This window comes from Callorhinus ursinus, unplaced genomic scaffold, assembly GCF_003265705.2.
Source record: "Callorhinus ursinus isolate GAN/ISIS: 27379988/994484 unplaced genomic scaffold, GSC_fseal_2.0 scaffold8, whole genome shotgun sequence".
Lineage (NCBI taxonomy): Eukaryota > Metazoa > Chordata > Mammalia > Carnivora > Otariidae > Callorhinus > Callorhinus ursinus.
Window position 1 is genome coordinate 71,858,000 of NW_027397070.1, and position 12,637 is coordinate 71,870,636.

Below are 12,637 nucleotides of genomic sequence, written 5' to 3' on the forward strand. Positions count from 1 at the left end.
TTGCTTCTATTTTTGGTCATTACCTTGGAGTTTTCTACTTAGACAGTCCTGTTGTGTGCAGGTAGGTGTGGGGTGGGGGTGATGGCAGTTGCTGAAGTCTGGACTCCCCACTTGACCTCCTGGTGGGGCGGGGGTCTGCCAGGGCGAGACCGTGGGGCTGGGGGGGGCGGGAATCCACACGTCCCCTCCATCTTTCCTGACTCCACATGTGGAGAAGGAAAGCGCCTCCCCGGGCTGCCCCATGTTGTGGAGCTGGGTACTTACTAAGGACACCCTTCCCCTTGCCCCATTCTCTCTCCTTCGGAGATTTTACTGTGTTTTGGGTAAAGGAGTTTGTACTCCACAAGCAACAGGATGGCAAGAGAAGAGTCATCTATATGGTGGTGTGGGAGGGCCAGGCCTGGCTTTGAGCTGTGTGCGTGTGATCCCTCATTTCGTGTGAAGCAGCTGTCCTGATGGTCGTCTTTGCATGGGTGTGAGGACAGACGGCCGCGGGAAAAGCCTGTGCATTCCACAGCCACCTCACTGGGGGAGCCGCACCTGCTCCAGCCAACTTTATACTTTTGTGTTTTTTATTAGTATGAGCTTTGCATTTGCAGGAAATGTCTTTAAAATGTTTTGATTTCCATTGCATATCGGGACCAACATTGGTTTCTTTAGAACTACACGTTGGATTTTATTCTGTGGATCACTGAGTACAAGCCAGGGCTTAATCTGCCTGTATAAGAGGACTTCTGACACTAATGTATTCTAAAGTGTTTACTGACCTGGTCTGGTAGAAGATAAAGGTTTTCCTTAATATTTAGTGGTTATTCTTAAATACTTATGCTAACGTTAAAGTGATTAGTGTCAAATGGTGTTTGGATGCTTCCTCTTTGCAGGCCGTGCGGGGCGAGTATCTAAAGGGTATTGTTACAGACTCATCCACAGGGATTTCTGGGACAGCTCCATCCCTGACCACGTCGTTCCGGAGATGCTGGTAATACTCTTTGGTCATTTTCTTTTTTTTTTTTTTATTTAAAGATTTTATTTATTTATTTGAGAGAGGGAATGAGAGAGAGAGAGCACGAGAGGGGGGAGGGTCAGAGGGAGAAGCAGACTCCCCGCCGAGCAGGGAGCCCGATGTGGGACTCGATCCCGGGACTCCAGGATCATGACCTGAGCCGAAGGCAGTCGCTTCACCAACTGAGCCACCCAGGCGCCTCTGACCAAACTAATCTTTAATCACAGTGCCGGCTTGCCATTTACTAAGGACCAGGCGCTCTGCTGGGACTTCACAGGCATGGTCAGTTTCTCATGGGAGCAGTGGCTCCTCGTGTCCGTGGGCTCCACAGCCCCTTACAGCTCATGGGCGTGCGCTTGGCTGCTTGCTTCCTCCTCTGTCTCTCCTCTCCTCTCTTCTTCCTTCTCTCTCCCCGCCCCTCCCTCTTCTCCCTGTGTCTCCCCTGTCCGTGTCCCTCCCCTTCCCCCATCTGTGTCCCTCCCCCTCCCCCGTCTGGGTCCCTCCCGCTCCCCCTCCCCCATCTGTCTCTCTCCCTCCCCCATCTGTGTGTCCCCCCTCCCCCTCCCCGTTTGTGTCCCTCCCCCTCCCCCGTCTGTGTCTCTCCCCCTTCCTCCGTCTGTGTCTCCCCCCTCCCCCGGCTGTGTCTCCCCCCTCCCCCATCTGTGTCCCTCCCCGTCTGTGTCTCTCCCCCTTCCTCCGTCTGTGTCTCTCCCCCTCCCCCGTCTTTGTCCCTCCCCACCCCCGTCTCTGTCTCCTCTTCTCATCTCGCTCCTGCTCTTTCTCCTTCTCGTGCCCTCTGTCTCTCTCCCCATCTTCTGTTTTTCTGTCTCCTCTCTTCTGCTCTGTGTCCGAAGTACTAGTCATGTGGGTAGGTTAATTATTTCGTTATTTTATTATTTCTAAATTTCTGCTCTTCTCAGCGTTGTCCGTTAGGAAGCACAATATTGAAAGTGAAATTACTGGACATGGGTGAACCGAGAGCTTTGCTGGCAACCGCCCTTTCTCCACCTAGTCTGAGTGACATTGAACGAACCATCCTTCTACTAAAGGAGGTACGTCTGTCTGATGTACGTCAGTGTTGGGAAAAGCTGAGATTTTGTTGGGTAAATTTTAGAAGTTTCGTATTGTGGATATCTTTAAAGAATTTTGATTGTCATGAGTGATCAGCATCTGCTTGAGAAAGCATGTGTAATGCCTCATTGTTGATTGTAGACTCCATACCTCTTGTTTACTCCGAGATTGTTAGTTGTCCTGCTGAGGCTCTTAGCTTTCCACGGCTCCCCCTCCTTTCCCGCCTGCTGTGTGCTGGCTCCACCGGCAGTGCTGGGAGAAGAGATGCGTATGATGGTATTGAATGGTTATTCTTAAATACACCTTTCTGCGCATGTTAAAGTAATTAACACCAAATGGTGTTAGCACATGTCTTCTTCGAAGGCTGTGAGGGACAAGTGTCCAAAGGGCACTGCTGTCAGCTGATGCACAGGGATTCGGGGACAGCTCTCCCTGAGGCATCTGCCTGTGGTGCCCATCAGCTCCTTGGCTGTCTCCGCACTTCACTGTCTCCCTGCAGGTCTGTCCCCACCCGTCCTCTAGTTGTCTCCTTCCTGCACTTCGCTGTCTCCCTGCAGGTCTGTCCCCACCTGTCCTCTAGTTGTCTCCTTCCTGCACTTCGCTGTCTCCCTGCAGGTCTGTCCCCACCTGTCCTCTAGTTGTCTCCTTCCTGCACTTCGCTGTCTCCCTGCAAGTCTGTCCCCACCTGTCCTCTAGTTGTCTCCTTCCCTTGCGGGAAACTGCTTTGCCTCCTTGGATTCCTGGACTTGGCACCCTGCTCACTCTGTGCTCTTGCTGCTTGCAGCCCCCGGCCTTGGCCTGCATGCCACTTCTTGGGGCTGTAGATATTCTGCTTCTGGCCCTCAAAGTTGGGGGTGCTCTGGCATTTGACTTTGATTCCTGTATTGGTTTCTATGAAATACCCTTTGTCAAGTTAAGGAAGTTTGTCCTCATAGACAATTTAGTACTTGGCGTTGGGAGCGACCATTGCGATGTGTTAGGCCTTTGGTTTCCTATGGTGCGTGCCCTATTTGTTAAATTGCAAGTGAAATAGACCTTTGTGGGCGTATCTTGAGTGTTACCTTGTGGTGTCACCTTTTTAAAAAATAATAAAATTATTCTAAGTTCCTAAAAGCAAATTAAAGGAATTTTTTTTGGTAGTGTCAATTTTTCGTCCACTTAGATGTCTTTTAGAATAATCTTTATCACCAGAATTTGGTCTTCATTTCCTGTTTAGACTCCCTGCCTTAAGGGAAGAAAGAGCAAGAAGAAGTCAGTGCTTGCTAACAGGGTTACTTTATTTCGTAAAGGTTGGGGCACTTGCAGTGAGTGGGCAGAGGGAAGATGAGAACCCTCATGATGGTGAACTGACCTTCTTAGGAAGAGTTTTAGCCCAGCTTCCTGTTAAACAGCAGCTCGGTAAACTCATAGTCCTTGGACACGTATTTGGATGTCTAGATGAATGTCTTATCATAGGTAAGTGTGAGCCCACGGAAATCTGCCAGAAGGGGTGTGGAATGCCACTCTTAACGATCTCACCGCGTCTTTGTTTTTCTCTTGTTAGCGGCAGGTCTTTCTTTGAAGAACTTTTTTGCAATGCCTTTTAGGCAGCATCTTGATGGATACAGGTATGTGACATTCATAGTTTTAAAAGTCACTTTGTTTTAATGGTATTGCATGACACTGTTTGTTATCTGTTTCTAGGAACAAAGTGAATTTCTCTGGCAATAGTAAGAGTGACTGTATTGCACTTGTTGAGGCTTTTAAAGTAAGTTTTCTCTGTGCGAGTGGGGAAAGCAACTACTACAGATTGTTAGTATATTTTTCTACCATAACCCTGTCTCTGCTGAAAGCATCATGAGGCTTGTTGTGTCCAACATGAAACAGACCATGTTGGAAGAAGTAAATGGGGGAGGGAGTCTAATTTTATGAAATTGATTGAAAAAAATTAAATTTGTGTTTTTTGTGGTCAAAATGTGTTGAAATGAGACTTTAAAGTTTTTAAATTAGCTAATAAAGTGTTTTTGAAACTGGGTCCTTTATTTTTAGATGTGGCAGACTTGCAGAGAGAGAGGAGAGCTGCGGCATCCAAAGGTTGGTTCTTCCGTTTGTGGCCGGTGGTAAGGGACCCAGGGAGACTCCCCGAGGCTTCTCTCTTGGCCTGATCGCCATGCCTGCACTGAGGTCACTGTGGCCTGTCCTCAGAGGGCAGCAGGCTGTAACAGTGAGCAGACAGTCATTGGGCAAAGAGCCTGTCTTTGCTGGCAGTGGTCCCTCGCAGGGGCAGCTCTCAGCTCTGGGGGCCTGTGGCCGAGCCCTGCTGTGTGGCTGGACTTCCGCCTCCAAGTCTGCATGATCCTGCGCAGGGTCAGGAGCCACCCCAGTTGCTGCTGCTTAGTGCCTGCAGGTGTGTGCCTCGAGGCACCGTGCACAACCAACAACCCCAAAGCCTTTCCTTTTGCTGTTGTCAGCTCAGTTTTAGAGAATAGGCTTAAAAGAATTCAACATATAGGTCTCCCCTTTTTTTTTTCTTTTTTTTCTTTTTGGTCCGGTTTTGTTCCCCTTCCAAACTGATTAGGTTCAAAAGGCTGTTGATGGGTTTGTGTGTTTAAATTTGCCAACTCTAGAGGTATCCTTAGAAGAGCAACTTAACGTTAAGGTTAAAGCTTCCTTTTAAAGAGTCAGCCATGGTTTTTCTCTGGTTGGTATACATGTTCTTTTTGACTTACAATTTTGGATGACGTAGATGTATTGTAGCCAAATTCGCTCTAATTTGTTCATTAACACTGAGTATTGTGCCTTTACTTAAAGGATGAACTTGACTGGGGGCGGTTAAATTACATTCAAATCAAGAGAATCAGAGAGGTGAGTCGTGAGTTCTGTGGGTGTTTGTGAAGTGCCCGTGGTGCGCAGTGTGGTGGTGAGCCCTCTGCCTCCAGTGGGGTCTGTGTTTGTGGTACGTGTTCAGGATGCAGTTTCTATGGTATGTAATTTATGAATATCTAAGTATAGAGTACACACATACAACCTGTATGTATGATTAAATGTATGTATTCAACTCACACTCTTGTCATATTCTTACGATTCCAAAAATGATAACATCATTTTCTCATTCTGAATATTGTGGACTTGTGCCCTCTCGGATTCTTGATTAGGTTTGTGTATTCAGGGAGTCCCCAAACCACCCTCAGGCTCAGTGTTTGGCTAGAAGGACTCACAGATCTCAGAAAAGCTATTCTACTCATGGTTATAGTTCATTAGAGCTAAGGGATACAGGTTAAAATTAGCACAGGTGAAAGGCACATGGGGAGAAGTCCAGACCACCCATGTGCAAGGCTTCCGTTGGCTTTCCTGCGGGCTTGTGGGCACAGCCAGCTCTGCTGGCCTCCATGGAGGACAGCAGGCGTGAGATATTGCCAACCGGAGAGGCTCCCTTGGGCCTTGGTATCCAGGGTTTTACTCGAGGTTGGTTATGTAGGCCTGGGGTGCCTGCAGAGCTGACCCTACTTACTTGGTTGTTCGCCCCTGCAGAGCTCATGCTGGTACTGCCGGGCACAGTGCCTCCACCCTAAATCCTATTGCTGTCACCAGCTGCTTGTCAGCTCCAAGGCCTCAGGCAGACAGGACACTCTTCTGCGGTATGATGTTCCAAGGGCTGAGAGGCTGTGTCCCAGGAGCCAGACCTGGCTTTGGAATGTGCATGTGTGGACAGCTCAGGCCTGCTGGCTTAACCCTTCACTGTGCAGTTTGTGCATGCTTAGCCGCTTTTACTTTCAGAGGACTTACTCTTGGTTTGCTTTGTTGGTCTTACTGTGTAGGTTTTTTTGGGGAAGGGGAAAGGTAGAGGATTTAATTGATTTTTGCTTTTTCCTGTTAATTTAGTTCTTTGTTTCTTGGTTTAGTTTTTTGGCCTTCCTGAGATGAATATTTAATCCATTAATATTTCCACTTTTCCTAGTTAAAAGCTTTTAAAGCTGTGTATTTTCTTGTGCATAATTTGGCCACATCCCATTGATTTTTGATAAAGTAGGGATCATCGTTAGTCCCCTTTTCTAACTCTTTTAGTGTTGGTTTCCTTTTTGACTGAAGAGATTTTAAGTAGAATATTTGAATTTTCACTTAGAAATATTAAAAAAAATATATATTTTTAGATTTTATTTGAGAGATAGAGCACAAGTGGGGAGGAGAGGGAGAAGCAGGCTCCCCGCAGAGCAAGGAGCCCGATGCGGGACTTGATCCCAGGACTCTGGGATCATGACCTGAGCCAAAGGCAGATGCTTAACCGACTGAGCCACCCAGGTGCTCTAGAAATATTTTTAGATATCTTGCTTTGTGGTTCATTTCAGATTTTACTGCATTTTGGTCAGAAAAATTGACTTGCATACTTTCAAACTGATTTTTAACTAGAGAAGTCCTATGTGACAACAGCCTTAAGAAAGGTTTCAGGAACATGGAAGTACGTAGGCTGACTTGGGTGGTGGGCTTGGCTCCTCCTTCCATGTTCCAGGCTTTTCCCACCTCCTCACAGGTCATGGCTTTTAAGTTTTTCTGTCTTTCCAGTTCTTTTTAGTTGTTTTTCAGTTAATGTTCACACCTGTGGTTTTTATTTGTTTTTACTTTTTTAGTTTATTGAGATAATTTTGTGGTAAATTAATTTCAGAACAATTTATAGGTATTTGGGGTTGTGTATCCTCGTGTGTGTACTTTGATGTTTTGTGTGAGATGGTTTTTACTGCAACGGGGTGATTTGTTCAGAGCAGCTGTTGAACCATTGGTCACTTGAGCCTGGGTTTTTTATTTTATTTTATTTTATTTAAATTCTAGTTAACATACAGGGTAATACTGGTTTCAGGAGTAGAATTTAGTGATTCATCACTTACGTACAACACCCGGTGCTCATCTCAACAAGTGCCCTCCTTAAGTGGAGGGCAACAAGTGCCCATCCCGCACCCACGTCCCCCCAGCAACCCTGTTTGTTCTCAGCTTTTTTGTTTGTTTGTTTCTTTTTTAAAGATTTTATTTATTTGTGAGAGAGAGTGAATGGGGAGGAGCAGAGGGAGAGGAAGAATCTTAAGCAGACTCTGCGCTGAGCGTGGAGCCTGTTGTGGGGCTCCATCTCACGACCCTGAGACCCTGACCTGAGCCAAAATCAGGAGTCGACACTTAACCGACTGAGCATCCAGGCGCCCCTGTTCTCATCTTGTTTTTAATCACAGAAGCAGTACACATCCATGCGGAGGTTTTGAGGTGTGTAAAGGAATTAAAGCAGAGGGTATGGTTCTGGTTACTTGCTTTGTGATGCCCAGAGGCATTGTAGGTGCATGTTTGTAGTGGTTGTGTGCATGTGCGCGTGTGCGCATGTGTGCATGTGCGTGCATGCCTGTGCACTTACAAGGATCGTGAAGCACGTATGGTTCTGTGTCCTGGTATGTTCTGTTAGTGTTGTATTGAACATACTTTCCATTTCTTATTCATTCATCTTTAATAAGATGACTCTTTTTTTAAATTTTATTTATTTATTTATTTATTTGAGACAGAGAGAATGAGAGAGAGAGAGAGAGCACATGAGAGGGGGGAGGGTCAGAGGGAGAAGCAGACTCTCTGCTGAGCAGGGAGCCTGATGTGGGACTCGATCCAGGGACTCCTGGATCATGACCTGAGCCGAAGGCAGTCGCCTAACCAACTGAGCCACCCAGGCGCCCTAATAAGATGACTCTTAAATGCAGTGTTTAGGGGCGCCTGGGTGGCTCAGTCGTTAGGGTCTGCCTTTGGCTCAGGTCATGATCCCAGGATCCTGGGATCGAGCCCTGCATCAGGAAGTCTGCTTCTCCCTCTCCCGCTCCCCCTGCTTGTGTTCCCTCTCTTGCTGTGTGTGTCTTTCTCTGTCAAATAAATAAGTAAAATCTTAAAAAAAAAATAAAATAAATGCAGTGTTTAATCCCATAGACGTATGAGTGTTTTCTGCATTGTACACTTATTTTTCAGTGTTTTCATTATTCTGAGTAGCATAAGTACTTTGAGACATCATATTTCAATGTGTTTTTCTTAGGTGGCTGAGTTATATGAAGAATTGAAGAATAGGATCTCCCAGTTCAACATGTATGTTGATTCTCGGAGGCCTGTCATGGACCAGGAGTATATATATAAGCAGCGGTTCATCCTGCAGGTGTGCTGGGGTTTCCTGGACGTCTGTTCTTACCCTTTCTCCTTGCTAGGTGTTGTGGTTGAGAAAGTACTTATGCCTTCTTTCTGATACAAATCATGCCTCAGGAGATTTTAGGCCCACGATGTTCACACTGCTTTTGGGGATAGCATAGTACAGGTTTTCCATGTCATCGAGTTGGTCATCCAGCCCCATTGCTAATCTCCAGAGGAATGTTTCTGTAGCATACCAGCCATCGTTCGTTACTGCTTCAGGAGAGGTCCTTGGGTTTTTGCTTTTAAGAAACTAAAAATGTTCTTGATATTATTCAACATATGTAGCTATTCCCTTACACTGAAAATATTAACTTCAGGGGACATGATCAGGCTAGCTTGTTGGATGCGACCTTATAGGGATTGTGTAGAGGGAAGCGTATCCTACAAAGGGGCTAATGCTTCTACTTTGGGGTTCAGAGAAGGACTACATCTGTACACATCAGCATGTAGAATTGGGTTGTAGGTGGATGTCTGTGAATGAAGTGATGCTGGAAAACAGTGTTTTTCTGGATGTCAGATGGCTTTGAGGCCGGGGAGAGTCTTCCATGAGTGTATGTTTCCAATGGAGTATTTTGATTGACGAAGGGACTTTTTGCAGAGTGCTATTTAGAAGTACGTATTGGCTGTGCTTCTTGGAGTCTGGGGAGGTGCCTGGCCCCCTAGAGGTGAGTATGTCAGACAGCGGGTGGGACAGTGTGTATAGGCATTCATGCCTTCACTCAGCTACCACTGTTTCCTAAATTTCCCTCTGAGACGGGCTCTAACTCTTTTCGAAGGAGGACATGTCCAGAGTGCTTCTGTTAGTAATGGTGAAATCATCAGAATTGTGACTTTCTACTTGATTGGTAGAAGGTCTAGTATTTTTATATAAACTTCTCTTTTACCTTACAGATGTTCGTTCTATCATTCTGGGAAGAGAATAGTGTATTGTTGAGACCGATAAATAATGTTGCTAGTTCATGAAAATCCAGTTCTCTTCCAGGTGGTATTGGCAGGTGCTTTTTACCCAAATTACTTCACTTTCGGACAGCCTGATGAGGAGATGGCGGTGAGGGAGCTGGCTGGCAAAGACCCAAAGACAACCATCGTGGTAGGAGCATCATTTCAGTGTGGCTACTGCGGAACGTTATAGCCCTCCAATTGTTCCCAATTTATAAGGACCTGGTGGATTTTTTCCCCCCTAAAGTGAATATTATGGCTTGTTTGACCTTTTCACATCTATTTGCTCCTCAGTCTGGCTTCCTTTTTTGCAGACCTGGCCTTGAAGGAAAGTCTTGAGAAATTACATATTTATGACTAATGCTGATTGATCATATGCTGTTTTGAAGGATTTAAGACACTTCTCCATAAGTTTAAGAAATGAAATCGTTAACTTAGTTAACGATTGAAACGTTTAAGTTTCAAACGTTAAGTTTAAGTTAACGAAATGAAATATTTCACACAAAGTGTAAAATGTTACTGGTTGGCAGCTTCATACTGGGATTTAAACTGTGATGCCCAGACCTGAATGTATTCCAGTAGAATCACCCAGAGAGTGTTTATTTTAAAATTCATGTTTGAGGGCCCCATGCTACAGAATCTGAACTAGAAGGAATGGCCTGAAAATGAGCATTTAAATAATGCATGTTTTCGGTGAATCTGATAATCAGCCACAGGCATGGACCATTGGATCAACATTTGTAGACCATTTGTTTAAACCTGAGCGCATGGTAACCTCAGGAAGCACAACTGGAATAAAGCATGCAGGAATTGGACTTTTATTGGACTTCTTGGTTCCATCATCAGTTTCCCTGATAATGGGGGGGTGTAAAGCACTTGGCCAAACTTGCTGGCATATAGTAAGTGCTCGATCTTGCCAGCTTTCCCTATTTTGAATGTCCTCACAGTTACTGAAGAGATCGTGCACGGGGCAGGGAGGGTTGCAGATTGCTAGAGTGTTGTGGAGATCTTTGAAGAGCCTAAAAGTTGCTGGTGCTCAGGCTGGAGATAGGCTGCTGAGATGCACTTCATATCTAGGGAAGGGGTTTTAATTTAAAAGGTGGTCACTAGCCTTTTATCGCTGCTGGTGGCTCTGCTTCCGTGGCTCTTCAGGGTGGACTAGGCTCTTTTGGTTGGCTTCCTTGAATCCCTTCATGGTATTCTCCCCTCACCTGTGCCCTTGGAGAAGGATCTTATAGGAGTCTCCTCAGACACGGAGCTGTGCTTGCCTCCTCAATCCATGAGGCAGCCTGTTCGCCATGCACTCTGGGGGCCAAAAATTTGTCTTCTGTGTGTGTTGTAAAAATCCAGTGATAGTTAGTATTGACCCTGCACTTACCTGAGAGGCCCTTTATGACATAACTTTGTATTCATGCTTCTCTGAGCCTCACATTGACCCCTTGAGGCGGAGATTTACCATCAGCCTTACTTCATGGGGTGGTTGAGTCCTAGTGTGACTCCATACTTTGCCTCAGGAGACTTGACAAGACAGCTCAGGGCCCAGGTGTTCACGCCCACCCACCGCCTCTCTCATGGGGCCAGGGTGGGTCCTGAGACAAGCAGGACCTGGTGGCAAGGGGCCAGGGCCTCAGGTTTCCTGCCAGAGCCAGAGCCTGGAACAGGCATCACCGGGACAGAAGAGGGAAAGTGAGCACTCGGGGCTGGGAGAGGTCCGCAGCAACTCAGGGTGCTTAACTTTGGGCTGTGGCGGTGGGAGTGCCCCCCCGTCCCTGTGCTGTGCTTCCCTGCCCCCATAGTTCCCATTATTCCTTACGTAGAAAAGGGTCTTTTAAAGAGATGCATTTAGTCAGCTTGATTACTTGAAGGTAAAATAAAACACAACTCTTATTTTTTTGTTACATTTTGGATTATTTTAACAGAGAAAGAATTATCTTTTATTTAACGTATATTTGTAATTAAAATTTACTTGTAATGTAAAAGTCATCCGTCGTTAAATAGGCCTAACCATAGAGTCTGCATATCATGGTTAAAGACAGTGAATTTTTTTTTTAATTTTTTTATTGTTATGTTAATCACCATATATTACATCATTAGTTTTTGATGCAGTGTTCCATGATTCATTGTTTGTGTGAATTTTGTTTTTGTGAAATAAATAATGTGCAGCACTTTAGCTTATGGGCGTTGTAACTGTTTCGTTAGCTCTGACATCTACTCTGATGAACACTGCCTTGTGTGTTACAGTTGAAACACATTCCTCCCTATGGATTTCTCTACTATAAACAGCTACAGTCTCTCTTTCGACAGTGTGGTCAAGTCAAATCCATTGTATTTGATGGTGCAAAGTAAGTCATGTATTTTTGTAACAACTGCAATTATGAAAGAGCCATCACGTGTTCAATGTTTGTGGGAACTAATTCTTAAAACTGAGTGCATGTGGAAATGGGCCTCTATTTGGGCTGCTCAGCATCACCTTGGAGCAGAGCTTTGGTTTATCTTGTTATCATTAGTGATTTATCTTCTTTGTCAACCATGTGAGCTCCTAAAGGTGCTAAGCTGCGAGCTTGGTGGTCTGATAACTAGAAGGCTCTGTGGTGCTGTGGGTGCTGTGGCGGGTGCTTGGAGCATGCGCCTGTCCCTAGGTTTTCACAGGGTGTCCCTAGTAGGGCCACAAAGAGGCCCCAGAGTAGGGTTTATCTGCTTGTAGTTATTTAGAACATACATATGTTCTAAATATTTTTGGAAGACAACTAATGCAAAAACTCAGTGGTATTGCACCATATTTTAGTTGCAGATAAAGGAAACAAGATGGCATGTTTGCAGTATCACTTTGAGTTTTTATTTCTAAGAGGGACTGTTGTGCAGAAAACACTATTTACAGTTTTAACCATCTAGCTGAATTCCTGGGACCAGGTGAAATTTAGGTCTCTGACTCCTCCGCCATCTTGCTCATCATTTTTAAATTGAATTTTAGTTTTAAAATTAGATATTTTTTCCTGGTGTTCTGTAAATTGTGTTTCATTTATAAAACTTGGTAAAATCTAGTGAGCAAGAAACACTCCCAATTCTTTCTTTGACTGATGTCCAGTAACTCAAGTTGAGCACATTCAGTCCCTTTTCCATTTGGATTAATTCCCTCAAACATTTTAAGTTCTGTTCCTGTGATTAATATATTGATTTTGTTTGTAAGCATGTAAGCACGTGCACCTTTTCCCTGGCCTGTGCTTGTGCTCACGTGGCAAATTCATAACACTAACAAAGTCTTTCTAAGTTCTTTTAACAACCGTTACAGTTTTAACTAATTAAGCTTAAAATGTCTCAAGGTTTTTCAAATATCCTAATACAAATTACAGTGAAATTCTTGATCACATTTACAGAATCACTTCTTTAAAACTGGAATCACACAGTGAAGTTCTCTTTCTTGAATACGGAAGTCCATTTGCCTGGGCT

General features: G+C 45.0%; 1 protein-coding gene across 3 annotated transcripts in view; it reads left to right on the forward strand.

The window, feature by feature from the left end:
• TDRD9 (tudor domain containing 9) overlaps nt 1-12,637 on the forward strand; it is a 114,889-nt gene that overhangs the window by 69,670 nt on the left and 32,582 nt on the right. For all 3 annotated transcript variants that reach the window (XM_025869259.2, XM_073895949.1, XM_073895947.1), the window contains 10 exons: nt 882-979; nt 1,924-2,055; nt 3,364-3,529; nt 3,618-3,681; nt 3,758-3,821; nt 4,103-4,147; nt 4,865-4,918; nt 8,103-8,219; nt 9,234-9,341; nt 11,432-11,532. In XM_025869259.2, coding sequence (XP_025725044.1) covers nt 882-979; nt 1,924-2,055; nt 3,364-3,529; nt 3,618-3,681; nt 3,758-3,821; nt 4,103-4,147; nt 4,865-4,918; nt 8,103-8,219; nt 9,234-9,341; nt 11,432-11,532 — 949 coding nt within the window. The remainder of the gene's footprint in view (nt 1-881; nt 980-1,923; nt 2,056-3,363; nt 3,530-3,617; nt 3,682-3,757; nt 3,822-4,102; nt 4,148-4,864; nt 4,919-8,102; nt 8,220-9,233; nt 9,342-11,431; nt 11,533-12,637) is intronic.